We start from the raw sequence: 25,513 nt of genomic DNA, 5'->3' as shown, positions 1-25,513 counted from the left end.
CCTTACCTTCAATGACCTTACAACGCTGGCCAACTCTAATCCCTGTGGCCTACACTGGGCCTGGCATCTCTCACTTTTGATGACTATATGATTCTCATCCCTATGAACTCTATCACCCTACTCCAGTGTTCCTGAGGTCTCCCTCACTGACCTCAACCCATTGACACTTTGATCCTGAGCCCACCTTGATGGCACTTTACTCTCCTCTACTATCATAGAAAACCACATTCATATGTTTCCATCTACCCTCATTCCCAACTTATGTCTAGCCATTTTGTAGGGAACTCTTTTTTTTTTTTTTTAATTTTTTTAATTTTTTTTTTTAATTTTTTTTTTACATATGCAGATTTATTTTTATTTATTTTTTTTTAATTTTTTAAATTTTAAAATCTTTAATTCTTACATGCATTCCCAAACATGAACCCCCCTCCCACCTCCCTCCCCATAACATCTTTCTGGGTCATCCCCATGCACCAGCCCCAAGCATGCTGCATCCTGCGTCAGACATAGACTGGCGATTCAATTCACATGATAGTATACATGTTAGAATGTCATTCTCCCAAATCATCCCACCCTCTCCCTCTCCCTCTGAGTCCAAAAGTCCGTTATACACATCTGTGTCTCTTTCCCTGTCTTGCATACAGGGTCGCCATTGCCATCTTCCTAAATTCCATATATATGTGTTAGTATACTGTATTGGTGTTTTTCTTTCTGGCTTACTTCACTCTGTATAATCGGCTCCAGTTTCATCCATCTCATCAGAACTGATTCAAATGAATTCTTTTTAACGGCTGAGTAATACTCCATTGTGTATATGTACCACAGCTTTCTTATCCATTCATCTGCTGATGGACATCTAGGTTGTTTCCATGTCCTGGCTATTATAAACAGTGCTGCGATGAACATTGGGGTACATGTGTCTCTTTCAATTCTGGTTTCCTCGGTGTGTATGCCCAGAAGTGGGATTGTAGGGAACTCTTGACACCGTCTCAGAATTGCATTTAGTAATCACTCTACTTAAATGCCTGAGGCATTGGTAAAAAATTATTTGTTTATATGCAAGAATTTTGCCTGAAAAAAAATTAATTATAATGCTTGTTAGTTAAAAGTTTTAATGGACTTACTGAACAAATATGAAAAGCATTGAACAAATGCTAACATTGCACAGTTATCAAGGATGCAGTGATGTCAGAGACAGGTGCTGTATTGTGCATGGGCTCTGTTTTATCCCTATTTCAACTTTATCCTATTCGGAGGCTCCTCCAACTCTCAGTGAGACTATTTTTAAAGAACAAAAGGAAAATCCATCTAGTCAAGAACATCTGCTTTCTATCTTGTTTTTCTGTTTCACGATTTTTTTTTTTTTTTTTGGAGACATGGTCATTTGACCTGAAACTGAAGAGTATGCTTGGGGCACAAAGATAACAGAGTGAACACTCCTGTCTCCCAGCTCTGGAGATCCAAGTCCTTTGATTGTTCTTCGTGCTGTATGTTTTCACACAGGCTGTGGAGGGGTAGAGAGTGTACTCTTAAAGAAAAGCCAATGAATGGCCCTATGTCAGACATGAGTAACTTTTTCCTTTGCGTCAGGATTCCTTCAGATCATCAGCTTTGAGAACCTAGCATAAGTCATTGCTTCAGAAGGTACAGGTTTACAGAGTGGAGATTTCCTCCTCTCTCAGGTCCTTGGTTGGCTTCAAAATATCCTTCATTTTTATTTCTGATCATGACTCTATGGCTCACATAATGTGAAAAGTCACAAAGGTGCTTAATTGGAGATAAGCTTTTTCTTACAATTTAATACACAGAAACATTTCTTATTGAATTATCACTATGGTTTAGTGACTAAGACATGTCCGACTCTTGTGACCCCATGGACTATAGCTAGCCAGGCCACTCTGCCCATGGGATTCTCCAGGAAAGAATACTGAAGTGGGTTGCTATTTCCTTCTCCAGGGAATCTTCCCAACCCTGGAATCGAACCCGGGTCTCCTGCATTGCAGGCAGACTCTTTACCAATTGAGCTACAAGGGAAGCCCTGACCTGGTTCACAGCCTTGATTAAAATGGCCCTTTTTCCCTGGCCATAAATCTTGTTCCATAAATGGGTCCTTCTCAGACTTGTACAGAGCTCTAGGCTTTGAATACCTAAACACTTGTGGTTTTTTTCTTTACCTTTTTTAAAAAACATGCACAGGCAAGTGCCAAAGTGCCCAAGAAGAAGAGAAAGTGGTTAAAGTAGAAATTAAGACTGAGCGACTGAACTGAACTGATGACATAAATACTAAATACTTTCATCTTCAAGACATCAATAAGGCTTTACAGAAACTACTCACTTCTGCATATAAGATGGGTTCCAATAGCTGGATAAGAAGCCAGAAACCCGTGATATTTCTCAGTACCGACTGCCTTTCAAAGGTGATTTGGTCATTCAATAACTTTACAATGAGCTAAAGACACTAATATACACCACTAACTGTAACTTGAGTGTTTTTTCTGTTACTGCTATTATACTGTTTTTAAGGCTGCATTAAAAGCAGTAAAATACATTAGAAAAGATTACATAATTCGTATCTTAAAAAAAGAGGGTTTATATTGCTTTTTTTCTACTGAAGTATAGTTGATTTACAATGTTGTGCCAATCTCTGCTGTACAGCAAAGTGAAGCAGTTTTACACATATAGACATTCTTTGTAAAATATTCTCTTCCTTTATGGTTTATCCCAGGAGACTGTATACAGTTCCCTGTGCTATACACGAAGACCTTGCTGTTCATCCATTCTAAAAGCAATAGTTTGCATATATCAGCCTCAAATTCTTAGTCCATCCCCCTCCTTCTGCCCTCTTCCCCCTTGCAAACCACAAGTCTAATCTGTGTCTATGAGTCTGTTTCTGTTTGGTAGATAGGTTTGTTTGGGCCATATTTTAGACTGCACATGTATGTTATATCATATTTGTCTTTCTCTTTCTGACTTACTTCACTTAGTATGGTAATCTATAGTTGTATCCAATGTTGCTACAAATGGCATTATTTTATTCTTTGAAATGAAAGTTTAAGTACAAAATGAATTAACATAGTGTGTTGACTTTTTTGAATTAAGATCTTGTCAATTAAGATATATTACAGCACCTTGTAAACTGTCTATCTTCTTGGAAAGGTACCTGCATTAAAGGGAACAACAACAAAAATGTACGTCCCAAGCAAAGTCTTGAGGCTAAGTGTAAATTGCAGACAATGAAAAAGAATGGATGGTCAATTAGATAAGACTAAAAAAGATAACATACAAACAAACAAACAAAAACATGCACAGGCAAGTGCCAAAGTGCCCAGGAAGAAGAGAAAATGGTTAAATTAGAAAAAGTTATATAAGTTCTATTTTTCATATTTGTTTAATATTGTTTCTTGAATTGATGTAGGCTCTATCCTGGACAAGTTTCTGCTTTTTCTTTTTTTTAATTCCTATAATAGAATAGCTCTAAATGGCATTATATTTGAGAATTGGAAATCTTGAATTTCCTATTAATGTTTTTGCATTCAAGCATTAATAACTCTTCCTCACAATTTCATAGAGTGAAAAAATTGCACTTAGAAATGAAAAGAATTTGTAACTTTCAGTCAATAACTGTATATTGATCAAAATATTTGTATAGTTATTCTGAAGATTTTGTAGCCATCTGCAATGGACTTAATTTCCCTCTATGAAAATGACTTTCTTGAAGCTTTATATAACATTATTTATTTAAAAATAAAAACATTCAGAATAATAATATAAAATATGCAGTTGGTATATTAAATGCACTTTATTCAATTTTATCATGTACTCATATAACCAGCTGCTTTTAAAGAAGAAGGAATTGAGGCAAAAAAAAAAAAAATAAGGTTCCTACTCAAGAAATCTTTAACTCTTGCTTTGATTGATTTAGTTTTAAATGTTTCATTTGAGAAAAATTGATATAAGGAAAGTTTTCATTCTGAGTGGGTGGTATTTTAGGCTTGTTCTGATAATGTGCCTTCTTTGTTTAGTTACTGGAACCCTTATCTGGTCATTGAGTGTTAATGTTTTTTCAAGTCATCAAGCACCTCCTGCTTTGTGATTTTCTTCCAGGCATCAGGAATTTCACCTTTATTGATAAATCTTTGGTGGTATTTTTCTTCTAGCTTTGATCTGAAGTGACAGACAAACCACTTCCAGTATGGCTGGGTGGATGCGTCTGGGGTGATGCTCCATGTGGCATATTCCCCCCCTGCTTGTCGGTAGGTCTTATATGGGATTCTCTTGCAATAATTCAAAATGAAAAAATCATCACTTGCTACTGAACTAGTACAGAAATTAAGGGTAAAATGGTCTGTATGATACCATCTCCTTCCACTGAGAGCCTCTGGACGGTGGAAGGGAACACTGTGGTCTCCTTCATGGGTAGGGATTGTATTTGTACAAATTGCTTTACAGAAGGGGCACTGTTTCCAGCAGCCACAGAGATGTTCAGAGAGCATTTTCTGGATTTCAGGAATCATTTCTTCTACAAGTTCAGACAAACAGTTCTGTTCTACCTTCTTCATTTCAGGATCCAAAGCTTTACTCATGGCCTCTTTGAGAAACTCAATATCTGTTATCTCCTGATGTTCAATGCTTATCAAGTCTTTTCGTGGAAAGATCAAGGTACTCCCCAGGTGATCACAGAACAAATCTAACCACCCAGACACTGTGCTGCTTTTATCTTTAGCTCTTGCTGTGGATGCATGTACAGCTGAGAGGATGGCATTCTTGATGTCATCTAAACTCATTTGTAGAAAAGTCTTTATTTTTTCACTTCCTGTGTCAGAAAAATATCTTTTAACATGGTTTTCAATGTAATTCTTAAAAAATGATTCTGGATTATGAAGGTACTGCCAGTAGTTATCAAAATTTTCCTCTTCTGCCAGAGAGATGAGAATGTGTTTCTCCAGGTTAGCTCTGTTTTCACTGAATGCCCGGCAGGTGGTTCGAATGTCCCCAGCAATTTTGAGGGCCATGTTTTTCCTTATGGTGCTGGAGACAGCAGGTGTGAGTTTCTTCCACAGAAAATCAACAAATGTTTTAATTGAAGATGCTCCTTGACAAGAGATCTTAAAGCTCATGAAGAAATCATCTTTCTTGCTTTGCAGATAGTTTACAGGATCATTTGCCCTCTTGAATGCCTTGTGCATCTCCTTAAACTTCCGTGATGCTCTTTGGAATAAACACAATGATAAGTCTATTTCATATTTTTTTGTAAATCTGTATCTTTTCTGAGTGGGTGCAGACTTCACCTCCTCATGTATTATTCTCAAGATTTCATGGAAATAACTTGGATTGTAATCATGCTTTTGCTGAGATATTTTGTTAACAGTTTCATTAACTTTTGAAATAATGCAGTCAGTAGTCATCTTTATGGAGTATATATCCAGGGGCTCTATTGTCATTGTAGAGAAACTGCAAGATTTTCTCTTCATCTTAATATGTTTTTCATAGTTGATTTCAAACATTTCTCCAGAATAGTTCTCCAGTATGCTTGCCATGTCTTTTTCCTTCTTGAAATAATCAAAAAGGATGCTTTCAGAATCCACTTCAATTTCAGGCTCTACAGCTGGGGGGAGACTTGAGGACACATCATAGACCCATTTTTCCCAAAGTGGGTTGAATTTCTCATGGAGCTCTTCCTCACTCAATTCGGTGCCATTTAGCGATAAAGCCAACTTCTGGCTTTTATCCAATAATTCCTTTTCATAACCTGACTTTTTGTTATCCAGCTTTTCTTGATTTGTTTTTAAATGAATAAGTTCGTTGGCTTTTCTTTGGCAATCTAAAATTAGTCCCTCCTTAAGGATTATGAGTTTATTGTTAAAATTTCCTTTCCACTGAACCAGCACTTCACTTTCTGGGTCTTCATTAAAATATTTTTCAAGTTTTTGCTTGATGGCTTCATATATCTCTGCAACTGGAGCCTCCAGGCTATAAGTTTCAAGTGGCTGGATTTTTCCATTCTGAATCTGGTTGATCAGCTGGTCTTGTAATCTCTGCACATGACTCCTCAGCTCCCATGTCCAGGAGTTATACATGGTTTCCAGTTTGCTCATGGCCATGACTTCTTGAGTGTTCTTGAAGCTGAAAATAAAGTTCTCATTCAGTAGGGCTCTCCACAAATCTTGAACTCGGAATTTTACATCTGATATCTTCATGATGCTTCCCCTAGATTCCTGTTGGGCAGTCACAAGAATTCTGCTTTTGAGTTCCTGAACATTGTGGCTGTAGCGAGGATTGGGAGGGGCCATTGGGGGATTGCCATCCCAGAGGTGAGCAAAGTAGTAGACGTGGGTGTTGACGTCAAACTTAATGACATCACTAAAGCAGGTTACATCGGAGCACTGCTCTTCTTCAGCTGCTATTGCTGTCATTTTATCCAATTTCTCCTCAAACCTCCTTCTTCCTTCCATATTTTGGTCTTTAGCTGTAACTTCCCCCACGTTCTGATGGACAAAGAGGCAACTGGGAGAGATTTTTACTTGTTTCATCCTCAGAAAAGCTTGGACAACTATTTGTAGAATATCTTGCATTTCTGATGGATTTTCCCCAAAAATATTGATCAGAGTCAAGTTTCCAAGTCCAGTGACAAAGGTTGCCAACTCATTGTCATGATTCTGGGACTTGTTGCTGAGTTCTGGGGCTCGAAGTCCCTCTGTGTCCACCACAAGCACAAAGTCAAAGCCAAGTTCAGCTGTGAATGTCTCCTCCACTTTCAGAAGCTGCATGTAGGCCCCCCGGGTACACCTCCCAGCACTGACAGTGAACTGCAGCCCAAAAAGGGCATTCAGCAGGGTGGACTTCCCTGAACTCTGCAGGCCAAGGACAGAGAGAACAAAGAGCCGCTTGTTTCCAAGTTTCTCAGAGAGCTTGTCAAAAACAGCTGCCACCCACCTCAGGGGCACATATGAAACATCCCCATCCATCAGCTCAATGGGAACACCAGATATCATCAGATCTGCAGCAATGTGGGGAAGGGAGAGAAATAGGGTATCTTTCATGGGTGAAGCTTCTTCCAGAGCTTCATAGATCTGGCCAGCTTCTCTGAGAATGTGCTCAATTCCCAATGTACAGTCATTAATCTCTCTGGAAATAGCTTCTATCTCTTTTTGCCAGTCTTTCAGAGAGCTACTCTTTGTGGCCTCTTGCTTTTTTTTTTGAACCAATGCCTTTTTCTTCTCCTTTAGATTTTCCAAGTGTCCTGCAGTCAGGTTGTCCAAAGCTACATTCAGCCATTGGAGGAAGTAGAGTTTGGTGTGAGTTTCTGAATGAGTTTGGAGAATTTCAAGGACAGAACGCATTAAAGCATTGAGAGGAAAGGCTTTTCTGAACTGTTTCTGTCTTATCATTTGTTTTGCTGTCTCAGTCTCACTTTTGTGTTGTTCAATGCTGCGATTCCCCTTTTCTCTCAGATGATAGAGTTCTTTGTCCTTTGTACACCAAAGCTGCCACAGTTTTCCCTGAAGAGGTAGTAAGTTTTCCTTGATCTGAGGTATTTCCATTTCTCTCAGTAGGGTCATTAGATTCTCTGCCTTTTCTTTGGCTTCCTTGCAATCTCTCTGGTCTTCATCAATAAGTATTCCTTGCTTGCGAGCAATGTGGGCACAGTGCTCCAAGCTGAGTGCAGTGTTAGAGAGCTCCAGCAAACGTTTGATTGTGGTTGTGAGCTCCCCTATTAATTCTGCCTCATTTCTGTTCCGGATCCCAATTCTCACTCTTGGGCCAGAACTATCGACTGTGATTTTTCCTTTATCATCAAGCAAAAAGATTAAAGGTTTTGTTGACTGGCACATGTCACTGACTATTTTTCGGTTTCCTTTATTGTCATCAGAAATTGACATGAGGACCACAATTATGGAAGAAACTTCCTTCAAAAAGGCAAGTTGGTTCTCATGTTCCTTTGCATCTCCATGAAGATTGGTAAATGTCAAGCAGTTGTCAAATCTGTCCTGCTCTTCCCCCCCAGGACAGAACCAGGCGACTTCCACCACTCCTTCCATCAAGAGACAGTCTCTGCTGCTGCCTTTGCAATGTCGGTGAAAAAAGACATCATGTTTGCGTTCACTGAGAAGACAGTTCATGATCTGAGATTTGGAGGCAGAGAAGCCAGTTCCAACTCTAATAAAGGACACAATGGGGGCAGAGACACGACACATTTGGTGATTCGTGTAATTGTCTTTCTCCTCATTTATTGATTTCCCTACTTGCTGCCAGTTCCTTCGAATTTGCCTGAGAGACCAGAGAGAGAATTCCATTTGACCATTGCAAGGATTAGGTATGAGAAGGGGGAGGGCAAACTGACAAATGGAAAGTTTGTCCAAAATATACTGTCTGGCAAAATCATCTGCACAGTGAAGAATTGCCATCTGAATATCCATAGGGTGAACATAGGGTCTGACATTAGCGGCTGCTGAAGGATTAGTAGGGCTAACACTTTCTTCAGGTAGATCTTCATATGGATCAAAAGCCTCCTTTTCTTGATTTGAGGTGCTTGAATAGACTTGGTTCTCTGTGTATTCTTCATGTTTGATGATCAGGTATCTCAGCCCATAATCCAGCATCAATAGCTTCTGTAGGAAATAGAAGGGAAGTTCTCTTTCAGAGCAGGGCTGAGTGTTGTACACAGAAATCTTGTGGATCAGATGGAAATTAGCTCTGCTCATTTTCCTTGGGTAGTAATGTTCTAGGCCTAGACGCTGGAGTAAGTCTTGGAAGGCTCCATTTTCTATGACGTCCTCCTTTTTATTTTCATTATCATGTGGTTCTTGGAGCTCTTTCTTTTCAGGGAAGACACTTCGCAATTCTTTTATCACCTCTTCCACTTGCAATGAATTGACAGTAGCCTCATAACTCCCATCAATGAGCAGTCTCAAGTCTTTTTCTAGGTTTTCCCAATCATGATCTCCAGCTTTGGTGAGGACATATACAACTTCTTTAGTCAAAGATCGTCCCATGTGATGTTTGATCAATGCCAAGCGTTGTGTTTTCTCCTCCGGAGAAACAGCTTTGATGCCTGCTGTCGCCGTCAGACCTGTGAGCACCAGGAATGCCTGAGCCCTGTAGTTGCAAATATTTTTGAGCTCTTGGTATTTATTTTGCACAGTTTGCATTTTGTCCAATAGGAAGTGTAACTCATCATGCCCCAGGAGATACTGAAATATATTATCAATCACATGATATCCTGCACCAGATGCTATCAAAAGTAGCAAGACGTGTGTGTCTGGCTTCCCTGTTTCTTGGAGGTATTTCAAGAAGCAACCAAGAGACAAGCTGACCTCATAAGTCAGCTTTCTTTGAGCCTCCTCCACCAACTCTGTGGATTCAGATTTGGCCTTTACTTCCCTAAGATCATTCTGTGCTTTTTTAAGTATTTCAATTAATTCAGGAAATTGGGTGATATGGACATTGTCTTCCTTTGGTTCTGACTGAAATATCCACTCCATAATGGATTGAGCCTGAGGAAAGTTTCTTACTGTATAAATGTGAGGATCCAAAAGACTACACAACTGAGATTTAATACGCTTAGTTTCACGAATGGAAATGTTTTTGCAACAGTTTACAGTGTTTACCAGAAAACTCTGCAGACCCCAGTCTTTGAGGCATATATTAGTCCAAATGGTATAGCTTTCAGTTTTTTCAGTCAATCTTTGCATGAAATTTATCAGCCTTTTAAGCTGTTCTTCAGGATCAAAAACTGTCCAGGATTTCACATCCTCTAGGAAAATCCTAGCCTCTTTCTCAATACTCAAGAATTCTTCTCCCTCCTGGATCTGGGCAGTGAGTTCAGTCAGAACAGCATAGTTGTCTTTCAGGCAGTTAGCTACTTTAAGAGGATCCTTAAAATCGTCTCTGTGGCCATAGAGGACAATGTCCCAAACAGGTACCAGCTGAAGTCCACGGTCAATGACATACCAGGTTTGATTATTGGCATCTAGACCAGCTTTCCAGTCAAAAAAGCCATTTGCTTCTGGTGGGCCACCTGTCTGGGCCACAGATAATTTGACTTCGTTTTGGAGATTTTGGAAGGTTGTTCTCTGAGAGGCTTTTCTCGAATGAGAGTCTGACATATCCACACCTGTACCAATGTTCACTCCAAAGCTACTGTAACTCTCACTTACGTAAATATCCAGGGCCTCTGCTGCTTGCTGTTTCACTTCTGCCAGCTGCTCTTTTTGGAAACCCTCTGAAATGGCTTTCCACCAGTAGATTCCCCCCAGGTGCAGAGGACCTTGATCAGCATGAGACCCAAACCTCTGGAAGAAGGCTTCAGTCCTATGCCTCAGCAAGAGCAGTTTGTCTGGGTCTTCTGACTGACCCAAAAGGTCTTCAATGTCTTTTAAATCCTGGAGAGCAGCATTGGAAAGTTGGAGCTGGTCAATGGGAAAGATGCAGGAGGCCAGTGGGATATAGATGAACTTGGTTGAGCAGAAATAAGAGTGTGTAGAATGTGACTGTTGTATTTCCTTGGATTCTGAATGTGTGGTCTTATCCATATCAGCTTCCAGGTTAATTCCCCAACCTCCACCCTTTGCTAAGGCAGTTATGCTGAAGCCCAGCTTCTCTACAGTCTGAGTGAACATGGATTCTTCTTGAGAAGATGCAAATTCCTTCATTTCCCTCCGTATACACTGGTTAGGGCCACGGAGTACAAACTCCTTGGGGACACAGAGTAGCTCCTCTTTCTTCTCTAGGAGACACCTTTGGTCACTGGTTTTGTAAATTCCCTGTAGGGCTAGTCCTGCAGATGCATGTCTCACCAGCTCTCTATCTGAAAGAATTTTCCTGTGAGAAAGTGCCCCTTCCATAAGGTTGATTTGTCTCTGCATATCTTCCGTGACTTCTCCTAGGGGGTTTTCAGGAGATGGCCAGAACTCTTTGGGGATCTCCATTGTTTGCCTCAGCGCTGCTTCCTTTTTCCTCACTGCCTCTTCCTGTTGTTGCCTTTGTCTGACAGCATTTCTCTTTGCTCCTGCAGTGCCTGTTCTGCCTCCTTATGCCTTTTCTTAAATGATTCCACCCAAGACTCCTGTAACTCTGAAAGAATATTTGAATGTGACAGGTTAAGCAGTTTCTCCAGGGCCCTTTTCTCCCAGGAATGTTGCACCTGGCATTTCAGTTTTGGAGGTCTTTTTCTTCTAGGTGTTGTAAGGCATGAGCAGAAGTCTCACCCAGGTGTTCCTGCAGCTTTGACAACTAGTACTCAACTACCAGTGCTACTTCTCTGAGCATCTCTTGGAGATCTTGCCTATTTTTGCCTCTGAGCAGGGATTCTTTGGGCATAGACACTGCTGTGTCCATGGCTGTTGGAAGAAAAGACACTCAGTTAGCCTGTGGCATGTTAATAGGCAGAATTCTGTGATTAATTTGCATAAATCTGTTGCTTTTGTATACACTAATAATGAACTATCAGAAAAAAAAAATTCAGGGAACAATCCCATTTATGATCAGACTAAAAAGAATGAAATACCATGGAATAAACTTAACCAAGAAGGTGCAAGACCTATATTCTCAAAAGTATAAACACTGATGAGGGAATTTGAAAGTGATAAAAAGGAATGGAAAGATATCCTGTGTTCCTTGATTAGAGGGGTTAATGTTGTTAAAAATGGCCATATTATCCAAAGCAATCTATAGATTTAATGCAATGACTATCAAAATACCCAGGACACTTTCACAAATGTAAGAAAATGATTCTAAAAAATTTTTTGGAACCACAAGACTTAATTGCCACAGCTGACTGGAGAGAAAAAGTAGCTGTACATATCACATTCCCTATTTAGACTATACTCTAAAGCTACATTAATCAAAAGAGCATGATATTGGCATAAAAGCAAACACATAGATCAGTGGAAAAGTGTAGAGAGGCCAAAAATAAACCTGAACACTTATGGTCAATAATCTATGACAAAAGAGATGAGAAAACAATGGGAGAAAAGATAATTCAAATAAGTGGTGATGGGAAAATTGGATAGCTACATTAAAGGAATATTAGGAAAAAATAGGCAAAGAATAAATAGATGTTTCTCCAAAGAAGACATAAAGATGACCAACAGGCACATGAAAAGTCACTCAAGATTGTTAATTTTTCAGTTCAGTTCAGTTCAGTCGCTCAGTCGTGTCCAACTCTTTGCGACCCCATGAATCACAACATGCCAGGCCTCCCCGTCCATCACCAGTTCCCAGAGTTCACTCAAACTCTTGTCCATTGAGTCGGTGATGCTATTCAACCATCTCATCCTCTATCATCCCCTTCTCCTCCTGCCCCCAATCCCTCCCAGCATCAGGGTCTTTTCCAATGAGTCAACTCTTTGCATGAGGTGGCCAAAGTATTAGAGTTTCAGCTTTAGCATCAGTTCTTTCAATGAACACCCAGGAATGATCTCCTTTAGGATGGACTGGTTGGATCTCCTTGCAGCCCAAGGGACTTTCAAGAGTCTTCTCCAATACCACAGTTCAAAAGTAGTTAATTGTTAGGGAAATGCAGATCAAAACCATAATGAGGTATCACCTCAAGCCAATCATAATGGCCATCATCAGATATTCTACAAATAATAAATGCTAGAGAGGGTGTAGAAAAAAGGGAACCCTTGTGTACTGTTGCTGATTATTTAAGTTGGTTTAACCAAGGGGATCCAACCAGTCCATTCTGAAGGAGATCAGCTCTTGGATTTCTTTGGAAGGAATGATGATAAAGCTGAAACTCCAGTACTTTGGACACCTCATGCGAAGAGTTGACTCATTGGAAAAGACTCTGATGCTGGGAGGGATTGGGGGCAGGAGGAGAAGGAGATGACAGAGGATGAGATGGCTGGATGGCATCACTGACTTGTAGGATGTGAGTCTGAGTGAACTCCGGGAGTTGGTGATGGACAGGGATGCCTGGCGTGCTGCGATACATGGAGTTGCAAAGAGGTGGACACGACTGAGTGACTGAACGGAACTGAACTGAACTGAACCACTATGGAAAGGATTGTAGAGTTTCTGCAAAAATGAAAAATAGGATCACAATATTACCCAGCAATTCCACTCCTGTGCATATATGCAAAGGAAGTGAAGACAGGATATTGAAGAGATACATGCACCTTCATATATACTGCATCATTATTCACGGTAGATAAGATATGGAAACAGCCTAAGTGTCAGCCCATGGCTTAATGGATAAAGGATATGTAATACACCATGCACACGTGTGGACACAGACACACACACAGTTGAATATTATACAGTCACAAGAAAAAGGGAAGTCCTGCCATTTGTGTGTGACAACATAGATGGACCTTGACTGCACTATGCTAAGTGCGATAGGTCAGACCAAGAAAGAAAAATTCTGTATAACATCACTTACATGTGGAATCTAAAAAAGTCAAACTTGTAAAACCAGAGCAGGGTGGTGGTTACCAGGGTTGGAAGGTGTAGGAATTAGAGAGATACTGTTTAAAGGTACAAATGTGCCATCAGTAGATGAATAAATCCTAGACATCTAGGCTTCCCTGGTGGCTCAGATGGCAAAGAATCTGCCTGCAATGCAGGAGACCTGGATTTGATCCCTAGGTTGGGAAGATCCCCTGGAAAAGGGCATGGCAACCCACTCCAGTATTTTTGCCTCCTCATGGACACAGGAGCCTGGAGGGCTACAGTTCATGGGGTCACAAAGGGTTGGGCACACTGAGCGACTAAGCATAGCACATAGTACAAATAGTGATTATAAACAATACACGGTATTATAAACCTCAAAGTTGCTGAGAGATTTTATCTTAATCGTCCTCACCACAATAAAAAAAAATGGTACTGTGATGTGATAGAAGTGTTAGCTAACTCTATCTTGATCATATGGCAATATAAAAATGTATCATATCAGCACCTTGTATACCTTAGACTTATGCAAGGTTATATGTTAGTTTATCTCAGTAAATAAAATGCACTTCTTAGCTGATTTATACTTGTCACCCACTTCTCACTCTTCCTCTGACACTAGTTAATATCATTATATTATATATATCTATTTTAAATTATAAACTATATATGTATAATCAAATTCTCTTTATCTACTGATGCCATCTTAATGTGTTTATGTAGAACCAAATACTCTTATATTCAGTGTTTTCTCAATGTTATGTTTTTAACCCCACTATCTTTGAGACATATTATATGAGATGAGATTTCACATGTTTCAACTTCACACATAGTTCAGGTTTCCTCTCTCCTTGTATTTCCTGTCCTACTGAATGTCACTATTATAATCCTATGCATCTTTCCTCCTAATGTGAATGTAGTTTCATGTCCTTTCAAATTATCCTTTTCAATTTCTCCCAGATCTCAATTCTTTTTAATCCCCTACCAGCTCTCCCTCAGATTTTCCCTTCATTTTGTATTTATTGAATCATATAATTGTCATCTCATCTTACAGTCATTTTGATTTTGTGCTTTCCATCTTCCCCAGTGTCACTAAAATTTGAATCTAAATTTAATGGCAGACTCAGTAATTCAAAAAACAGCTTTCTGGGCTTTTCGGGTGGACAGTGGTTAGGAATCTGCCTAGCAATACAGGGAACACTGGTTAGATCCCTGGTCCAGGAAGATCCCACATGCCATGGAGAAACTAAGCCTGTGTACCACATCTGCGCCTGTGCTTAGAGCCCACAAGGCACAACTACGGAGCTCTTGTGCTGCAGCTACTAAAACCCGTGTGCCCTCGGGGCTGTGCTCCACAGTAATAGAAGCCACCACAATGAGAAGCCCTGGGTGCATATGCAAAGGAAGTGAAGACAGGATATGGATGAGATGTATGCATATGCACACTGCACCTAGAGTAGCCCCCACTTACTGCAACTAGAGAAAGCCTGCTCACAGCAGTAAGGACCCAGTGCAGGCAAAACATAAATTAATTAGAAAAGAGAACAACTTTTCCAACTGAGTTATCTAAAATATCTAGATAAAAATTGAAGACAAAATTTTTGCAGTCTCAAGGAATTTAATAGATAGTGAAATAATATCTGATGGAAGAGGTAAATAAATTTGAAGTGAGTGAAACACTTCCATGACAAATTAAAGACAGCACTTAGGATACCATGGCATACACCTCGGAAGACAAAAGAAATTCACAATCAGACATATCATAGTGAACCTGCAGAAAATACATTAGGAAAAGCAAAGCATTTAGGGAAAAGCAGATTTTTTAAAATTAATGTATTTTAATTGGAGAATAATTACTTTACAATATTGTGATGGTTTGCCATACATCAACATGAATCAGCCACAGGTATACAGGTGTCCCCCACAATTCTGAACCCCTCTTCCCACCTTCCTCCCCACCCTATCCTGGGTTGTCCAAAGCACCTACTTGGGATGCTCTGCTTCATGCATCAAACTTGCACTGCTCATCTATTTTGCATTTGGCAATGTACATGTTTCAGTGGTATTCTCTCAAACCATCTCACCGTCAACTTCTCCTACTGAGTTCAAAAGTCTGTTTTTTTACATCTATGTCTCACTTGCTTGCCTGCATGTAGGATCATTGGTACTGTCTTTCTAAATTCCATATATATGCGTTATTATACAGTATTTGTCTTTCTCTTTCTGACTTATTTCATTCTGTATAATAGGCTCCAGGCTCATCCATCTCATTAGAACTGACCCAAATGCATTCTTTTTAATAGCTGAGTAGTATTTCATTGTGTATATGTACTACAACCTCCTTATCCATTAATCTGTCAGTGGAAATCTAGGTTGCTTCCATGTCCCAGCTATTGTAAATAGTGCTGAACTGAACACTGGGGTACAGTGTCTCTTTTAATTCTGGTTTCCTTGGAGTGTATGCCCAGCAGTGGGATTACTGGGTGGTATGGCAGTTCTATACCCACTCCAGTGTTCTTGCCTGAAGAATCCCAGGGACGGGGGAGCCTGGTGGGCTGCTGTCCATGGGGTCGCACAGAGTCAGACACGACTGAAGCGACTTAGCAGCAGCAGCAGCATGGCAGTTCTATTCCCAGTTTTTAAAGGAATCTCCACACTGTTCTCCATAGTGGCTGTACCAGTTTGCATTCCTACCAACAGTGTAAGAGCATTCTCTTTTCTTCACAACCTCTCCAGCATTTATTGGTTTTAGATTTTGATGATGGCCATTCTGACCAATGTGAGATGATACCTCATTGTGGTTTTAATTTGCATTTATCTAATAATGGTGATGTTGAGCATCTTTTCATGTGTTTATTAGCCATATGCATGTCTTCGTTGGAGAAATGTCTTTTTATATCTTTTGCCCATGTTTTGATTGGATTGTTCATTTTTCTGGTATTGAGCTACATGAGCTGCTTATATATTGTGGAGATTAAGTCTTTGTCAGTTTTTCATTTGCTATTACTTTCTCCCATTCTGAGGACTGTCTGAGAAAAGCAGAGTTCATCTTCAAATAATAATTGGAGAGAATGATGACCTCAACAGTGCTGATGGAAGCCAGAAGGCAGTAGGATGGAGGGTTAAAGCTACTGAAAGAAAATAGCGGATAAAGTAGGATTCTATACAGAGTTAAAAATATCCTTAAAGAATTATGGTGGCAGAAAAACATTGAAAACAGCACAGTAACAGAATTTGTTACCTAGAAATGCACATTTAAGGAACTACTAAGGCATGTTTTTTCAGGAGAAGGAAAATATCATCACTGAATAGTCAGAGATGCAGGAAAAGATGGTGAGCAACAAGGGAATAAATATATGGAAAAATCTAAGTAAATGCACAAAGCAGTGGGGTTTAAAATACATAATGGCAATTGCATTTAGGCTTGAGTGTGCAGCCAAATGGACTTAAAGGACCCTCAGTTCTTCGAGGTATTTGAGAGGAAGGTCAAAGATCCTGTTAGTTTTGTAGAATATATTTTGCAATTTCTAGTACAATGTTAAATATAAGAGTCAAGAATAAATCATTGTCAAACTAACGCAGGAAAATATAATAAGAAACATTTGATTATACAACTGATCAAACTTTGCGGGCTACTGTGCTTAGAGGGAAATTTACATTGAATGCCTACATAACAAAAGAATCATGATATGAAAACAATAATCTAAGTTTCCATCTGAGGAAATGAAGAGAAAATTAAATCCAAATAAGCAAGAGAAAAGAAATAGGAACTAAAACACCAAAAAAAATTGAAAACAGGAAATCAATAGGAAAAAATAATCAGTAATAAAAGTATAACGTGACTCTTTGGAAATACCAACAACACTAATAACTCAGACTGTGAAAAGAGGGAAGATACAAATTACTAATATCAGAAATAAAATAGGGGTTATGGATATGAATTCTATAGACATATAAATATATGATATTGAAAAATGAATATAGATATATTCTATAGAATAAAAGAGTACTATGAGAAACTGTTTGCTCTCACAGTTGATAGCCTAGATAAAATGTATCAATTCCTTGGAGAAAATAAACTATTAAGCTTACAGGAGAGGAAATAAATAATCTGAATATGCCTATGTCTGTTAAAAAAAACTGAATCAATATTTAACAACCATCCAAAACAGAAAGCACCAGTGCCAGTGGGATTCACTAGTGAATTCTACCAAACAGTTAAGGAAGAAACTGTACCAAATATCTACAGTCTCTTTCAGAGGACAGAAGCAGAAGAAATACTTCCTAATTTTGTTCATGAGGTCAAAGTTACCCTAATACCAAAACTAGTTAAGGATATTACAAGAAAGAAAACTGAAAACCTATATCTCTTATGAAAAAAATTAACCAATTAAATCTAATAATGTAGAAAGGAGTTATATACCACAACCATGTAGGATTTACCTCAGGTAAGCAAAAGTAGATTCAAAGTTCAGAATCAATTCATGTAATATACTACAATGAACTAAGAAGAAAAACCACATGGAGAGAACCCATTTGACAAAATCCAATACTTACTCATTATTAAAACTTCCAGCAAGCTAAGAATAGAGGGGAACTTACTGAACCTGATAAAAACATTAACAAAAGCCCTACTATTAACATTACACTTAATGGTAAGAACCTAGAAGCTTTCTTCTTAAAGAAAAATAGGTTAAAGATATCCCCTCTCATCACTCCTATCACACATTCTATTGGAAGAGTTAGTTAATAAAATAAGGAAATAAAATATACTGATTGGGAAGCAATAAATAAAACATGTCTTTATTTGTAGATGACACTATGCAAAAAATGCCAAAGAATCAACAAAAAAAATCTCCTGAAACTGATAAGTGAATACAACAAAGTTGTAGAATATAAAGGTTAGAATACATAAACTATTTTTTTAATATGCTAGCAATAAGCACTTGGAATTTGAGATTAAAAACACAATACCATTTAAACTAGCACCCTCACAAAATAAATACTTAGATATAAACTTAATAAAATATGTGCAAGATCTGAATAAGGAAAACTACAAAACTGATGAAAGAAATCAAGGAATATATACATATATAAATGGAGATATATTTATGTTTAATATTGTTAAGGCATCAGTTCTTCCCAACTTAATTTATAGAGACAGTGTCTTCTTCAGCAGCACAATTTGAAAGCATCAGTTCTTCAGCATTCTGCTTTCTTTATGGTCCAACTCTCACATCTGTACGTAACTGCTAGAAAACCTATAGCTTTGACTATATGAATCTGTGTAGATAAAGTGATGTCTCTGCTTTTTAATGTGCTGTCTAGGTTATTATTACTGTTTAGCGGAAAAAAAAAAGAATTGAGATATAAAGCTATGAAAGACACAGAAGAATCTTAAATCACAGTGCTGTGTGAAAGAGACCAGTCTGATAATGCTACATACTTTATGATTCCAAGTATATGAAATAGTTAAAGTCAAAACTATAGAGACTGTAAAAAAGATCAGAGGCTGCTAGGGTTTGTGGAGAGAAAAAAAATTGGTGCCAATAGACTTGCTTAGGGAGAAGGCAATGGCACCCCACTCCAGTACTCTTGCCTGGAAAATCCCACGGACAGAGGCGCCTGGTGGGCTGCAGTCCATGGGGTCGCTAAGAGTCAGACACGACTGAGCGACTTCACTTTCACTTTTCACTTTCATGCATTGGAGAAGGAAATGGCAACCCACTCCAGTGTTCTTGCCTGGAGAATCCCAGGGACGGGGGAGCCTGGTGGGTTGCCGTCTCTGGGGTCTCACAGAGTCAGACATGACTGGAGCGACTAGGCAGCAGCAGCAGCAGACTTGCTTAATGCAGGGTTGCCACAAAATTTCAGTTTGTAAAAAACACAATATGCACAAAGCACAATAAAATGAGATATGGCTGTATACCTATTCAGCTCAGTTCAGTAGCTCAGTTGTGTCCGACTTTGTGATCCCATGGACTGCAGCACACCAGGCCTCCCTGTCCACCACCAACTCCCGGAGTTTACCCAAACTCATGTTCATTGAGTCAGTGATGCCATACTCAGTATATAAGTTAAATGAGCGGGGTGACAATATACAGCCTTGACATACTCCTTTTCCTATTTGGAACCATTCTGTTGTTCTATGTCCAGTTCTAACTGTTGTTTCCTGACCTGCATACAGATTCCTCAAGAGGCAGGTCAGGTGGTCTGTTATTCCCATCTCTTTTTAGAATTTTCCACAGTTTATTGTGATCCACACAGTCAAAGGCTTTGGCATAGTCAATAAAGCAGAAATAGATGTTTTTCTGGAACTCTTGCTTTTTCGATGATCCAGCGCATGTTGGCAAATTGATCTCTGGTTCCTCTGCCTTTTCTAAATCCAGCTTGAACATCTGGAATTTCATGGTTCACATATTGCTGAAGCCTGGCTTGCAGAATTTTGAGCATTACTTTACTAGCGCGTGAGATGAGTGCAATTGTGCAGTAGTTTGAGCATTCTTTGGCATTGGTATACCTATTAGAAAGGCTAAAATTCAGATCACTAGCAACCCAGTTGCTGGCAAGGATGTGGTGTGAAAACAACTCTTATTCATTGCTTCTGGGAATGCAAATGGAATAGCTACTTTGAAAGATAGTTTGTTTCATTCTTACAAAGCTTAGATGTTCTTATTCCATATGACTAGCAATCATGCTCCTTGGTATTTATACCTAAATGATACTCACAAAAACTAACACAAAGATGTCTACAGCAACCTTATTTATAATTTTAAAAACCTGGAACAACCAAGACATCCTTCAGTAGGTGAGTGGCTAAATCAACTGTGATACTTCTAGACAATGGAATATTATTCAGTTCTATCAAAAAAAAAAAAAGCAAAGAATTAAATGAAACGAAAGGAGAAGTCATGGAGGAAATGTAAATGTGTATTGCTAAACGCATAAAGCCAGATCAAAAAGGCTATCTACTGCGATTCCAATTGTAATATATTCTGGAATAAACAAAATTATAGTGAAAGCACGAAGATGAGTGGTTACAAGGAAAGGATGAGAAGGAGGAGCACAGAGGATTTTTAGGGCAATGAACCTATTCTGTATATTTAAAAGTTTGTTACACTTCATTAGACATTTTTCAAAACCCATAGAATATGCAAGACATACATAAACTATGTGCTCTGGGTGATTCTGACATTTCAGTGTGGGTTCGTCACCACAACAAATGTGCCACTTTGTTGGGGGATATTAATAATGCAGAAGATCACACATTTGTGGGGCCAAGAGGTAGACGGGAAATCTCTGTAAATTCTGCTCGTTTTTGTGTAAACCTGAAACTGCTCTAAAACATTAATTCAATAAAAATAAAACAAAGTTTACAAACTTGGTGAAATTGAATCTACAACCACTTTGGGAAAGATTTAGTATTACCGTATATTTTGTACCTGATAAAACAAACCAAGAAAAAATCAGTAAATACAAAGAGCACTCAAACAATATGATTAACAACTCAACCTAATGTCCTCATTTAAAACTGGTCACAACATGTTTGCATTGTGTCTCTAATGACTTGTGGGAAACCTCTAGGCTTGGCACAAACAAACCGTTCATCTGGGCAGAGGACAGCCACATATTTGCGTATCGTTTGTGGACAGTTGAAATGAGAGAAGAAAGTTGAATACCTGGGGTAAGGGCAAGAAGATATGTATTTGGAGAGCCAATCTAGAGATCTGCCTAAGACAGAGATGTGGTCTTCAGCAGACAGGACTCCCCATGAAGCTGATCAAAAAAGGATGTCCCAATTTGCACTTATCACCAGATTTCCAGACCTCTTCCTCTTTTTGTTTTCCCATAACATTCATCCCACTCTAATTTTTCCAGTGTCTCAGGTTCCAAATAGTTCTCTCTGACTTCTGTGTCTCTTTAGCTCACTACAATCAGACATCATATTCTCAAATTTTTCCATCCTGTTCAAACCCATGAACAGGTTTGTTATACAAACCCATACAGGTTTGTATGATGTCATACATATCATAGACTATGTATCAGGTGTTCTGACTGAAAATGGGGTTATAGGTATGAATAAGTCATGGTCAGAGAAGGTTCTCCATCAGTCTAAGAGGAAAGAAATCATGAGTAGTCCAGAAGAAGGGAGAAACAGAGCTTTAATGGGAGCTCCTCTAATCCTCACTAGACTAATTTTAGTTCTTGATTCTCTAGAGAATGCATAAGGTTCATCCACCTTCTTAGAGCCCTGTTCTCTCAATTCAGTTCAGTTCAGTCACTCAGTTGTCTCCAACTCTTTGTGACCCCATGGACTGCAGCATGCCAGGCTTCCCTGCCCATCACCATCTCCTGGAGCTTGCTCAAACTCATGTTAATTGAGTTGGTGATGCCAACCAACCATCACATCCTCTGTTGTCCCCTTCTCTTTCTGCCTTCAATCTTTCCCAGTATCAGGGTCTTTTCCAATGAGTCAGTTCTTCACATCAGGTGGCCAAAGTATTGGAGTTTCAGCTTCAGCATCAGTCCTTCCAATGAATATTCAGGACTGATTTCATTTAAGATTGACTAGTTGGATCTCCTTGCAGTCCAAAGGATTCTTAACAGTCTTCTCCACAACCACAGTTCAAAAGCATAAATACTTTGGCTTTCAGCTTTCTTTATAGTCCAACTTTCATGTCCATACATGACTACTGGAAAAACCATAGCTCTGACTAGATGGACCTTTGGTGACAAAGTAATGTCTCTGCTTTTTAATATGCTGTCTAGGTTGGTCATAACTTTTCTTCCAAGAAATAAATATCTTTTAATTTCATGGATGCAGTCACCATCTGCAGTGATTTTAGAGCCCAAAAAAGTAGTCTCTCATTGTTTCCATTGTTTCCCAATCTTCTTGCCATGAAATGATGGGACTGGATGTGATGATCTTCATTTGTTGAATGTTGAGTTTTAACCAGATGTTTCACTCTCCTATTCCACTTTCATCAAGGGACTCTTCAGTTCCTCGTCACTTTCGCCATGAGAGTGGTGTCATCTGCATGTCTGACATTATTGATATTTCTCCCAGCAGTCTTGATTCCAGCTTGTGCTTCATCCAGCCTGGCATTATGCATGATGTATTCCGCATATAAGTTAAATAAGCAGGGTGACAATATGCAGTCTTGATGTACTCCTTTCCCAACTTGGAACCAGTTTGTTGTTCCATGTGCGGTTCTAACTGTTGCTTCTTGACCTGCATACAGATTTCTCAGGAGGCAGGTAAGGTAGTCTGGTATTCCCATCTCTTGAAGAATTTTCCAAAGTTTGTTTCAATTCACACAAAGGCTTTAGTGTAGTCAATGAAGCAGAAGTAGCTATTTTTTCTGGAATTCTGCTTTTCCTATGATCCAATGGATGTTGGCAATTTGATCTCCTGTTCCTCTGTCTTTTCTGAATCTAACTTGAACATCTGAAAATTAATGGTTCATGTACTGTAGAAAGCGTGGAGAGTTTTGAGCATTACTTTACTAGCATGTGAGATGAGTGCAATTGTGCGGTAGTTTGAACATTCTTTGCCATTGCCCTTCTTTGGGATTGGAATGAATACTGAACTTTTCCAGTCCTGTGGCCACTGCTGTGTTTTCCAAATTTGCTGGCATATTGAGTGCCACACTTTAACAGCATCTTCTTTTAGGCTTTAAATAGCTCAACTGGAATTCCATCACCTCCTCTAGCTTTGTTCCTAGTGATCCTTCCTAAGGCCCACTTGACTTTATATTGAAAGATGTCTGCCTCTAGGTTAGTGATCACACCATCATGGTTATCTGGGTCATGAATATTTTTTTTGTATAATTCTTCTGTGTATTCTTACCACCTCTTCTTAATATCTTCTGTTTCTGTTAGGTCCATACCATTTCTGTCCTTTATTTTGCCCATTTTTCATGAAATGTTCCCTTGGTATCTTTAATTTTCTTGAAGAGGTCGCTAGTCTTTCCCATTGTATTGTTTTCCTCTATTTTTTGTATTGATCACTGAGGAAGGCTTTCTTATCTCTCCTTGCTATTTGGAACTCTGCATTCAAATGGGTTTATCTTTCCTTTTCTCCTTCGCCTTAGCTTCTTTTCTTTCCTCAGCTATTTGTAAGGCCTCCTAAGAAAGCCATGTTGCCTTTTTGCATTTCTTTTTCTTGTGGATGGTCTTGATCACTGTCTCCTGTACAGTGTAATGAACCTCCGTCCATAGTTCTTCAGACACTGTCTATCAATTCTAATCCCTTGAATCTATTTGTCACTTCCACTGTATAATCATAAGGGATGGGATTTAGGTCATACCTGAATGGTCTAGTGTTTTTCCCTACTTTCTTCAATTTAAGTCTGAATTTGGCAATAAAGAGTTCATGATCTGAGCCACAGTCAGCTCCCGGTCTTGTTTTTGCTGACTGTATACAGCTTCTCCATCTTTGGTTGCAATGAATATAACCAACCTGATTTTGGTATTGACCATCTAGTGATGTCCATGTGTAGAGTCTTCTCTTGTATTGTTGGAAGAGGGTGTTTACTCTGACTGGGGCTTATTCTTGGAAAAACTGTTAGCCTTTGGCCTGCTTTATTTTGTACTCCAAGGCCAAATTTGCCTGTTACTCCAGGTATCTCTTGACTTTCTACTTTTGAATTCCAGTCCCCTAAGATGAAAAGAACATCTGTTTTGGGGTGTTAGTTCTAGAAGGTCTTGTAGGTCTTCAAGAACTGTTCAATTTCAGCTTCTTTAGTACTACTGGTTGGCGCATAGACTTGGATTACTGTGATACTGGATGGTTTGCCTAGGAATTGAACAGAGATCATTCTGTCATTTCTGAGATTTCCCCTAAGTACCGCATTTCAGACTCTTCTTGACTATGAGCGCTACTCCATTTCTTCTATGGGATTCTTGCCAACAGTTGTGGATAGAATGGTCATCTGAATTAAATTCGTGCATTCCAGTCCATTTTAGTTCTCTGACTCCTAAAAAGTTGATGTTCACTCTTGCCATCTCCTGCTTGACCTCTTCTAATTTACCTTGATTCATGGGCCTAACATTCCAGGTTCCTATGTAATTTTGCTCTTTACAGCATCGGAGTTTACTTCCATCACCTGTCACATCCACGACTAGGAGTTATTTTCGCTTTGGCTCTGTCTCTTCATTCTTTCTGTAGTTATTTCTTCATTCTTCTCCAGTAACCTATGGGGCACCTACCAGCCTGAGGAGTTCATCTTTTAATGTCGTATCTTTTGCCTTTTCATATTGCTCATGGGGTTCTCTAAGCAAGAATACTGAAGTGGTTTGCCATTCCCTTCTCCAGAGAATGCATAAGGTTCATCCACCTTCTTTGAGCTTTGCTCTCTTACTTATTCTTTATTTCATACTTTGCATCTGTCTTGTTCCCCTGATTGTTTCATATTAGTGCCCAAACATGCTCAGGCATTCCTATTCAAAATAAATATGGGTTGGAGTTTGTCTCCTCTTTAAGCTCTCAGTCTCTTTATTTCTTTCATTATAATACTTCCAAAAACTTGAAACATTATCTTAGTAAGTGTGACTATGTGTGCTGTGCTGTGCGTAGTTGCTCAGTCGTGTCTGACTCTTTTTGACCCCATGGACTATAGTCCTTCAGGGTTCTCTGTCCATGTAATTCTCTAGGCAGTTATCCAGTGGGTAGTCATTTCCTCCTCCAGGGGATATTCCTAACCCAGGGATGAAATCTGGGTTTCCTACACTGCAGGTGGATTCTTTACTCTTTGAGTCATCAAATATGAATGGTTTTAGTTACTCCCAACTCTTTGCAACCCCATGGCCTGTAGCCCACCAGGCTCCTTTGTCCATGGGGATTCTCTAGGCAAGAATAATGGAGGAGGGTAGCCATGCCGTCCTCCAGAGGATCTTCCCAACCCAGGGATTGAATCCAAGTCTCCCAAACTGCAGGCAGATTCTTTACCATCTGAGCCACCAGGAAACTCCTCAAATATGCATATATGATGGCTAAATAAACTAATGAACATTCAGCTTACTATTTTTTCATAAGTTTAGGTTGTTCCATATGACTTTTAAAAACACAATCCTGTCCTTCAATCTCTGGTTGCTAAGTTAAATAACATTTTTGTTCTCT

General features: G+C 39.1%; 1 protein-coding gene across 1 annotated transcript in view; it reads right to left on the bottom strand.

Annotated features, from left to right (window-relative positions):
- Positions 1–3,780: 3,780 nt before the first annotated feature.
- Positions 3,781–25,513, bottom strand: part of LOC138420280 (interferon-induced very large GTPase 1-like) — a 68,385-nt gene continuing 46,652 nt past the window's right edge. The window contains exon 4 of the mRNA XM_069553381.1: positions 3,781–11,339. Coding sequence (XP_069409482.1) covers positions 4,053–10,928 — 6,876 coding nt within the window. The 5' untranslated portion in view covers positions 10,929–11,339 and the 3' untranslated portion in view covers positions 3,781–4,052. The remainder of the gene's footprint in view (positions 11,340–25,513) is intronic.

This window comes from Ovis canadensis, chromosome 15 (assembly GCF_042477335.2).
Source record: "Ovis canadensis isolate MfBH-ARS-UI-01 breed Bighorn chromosome 15, ARS-UI_OviCan_v2, whole genome shotgun sequence".
In the NCBI taxonomy this organism is placed as follows: domain Eukaryota; kingdom Metazoa; phylum Chordata; class Mammalia; order Artiodactyla; family Bovidae; genus Ovis; species Ovis canadensis.
This window is presented reverse-complemented; position numbering and strand designations above follow the sequence as displayed.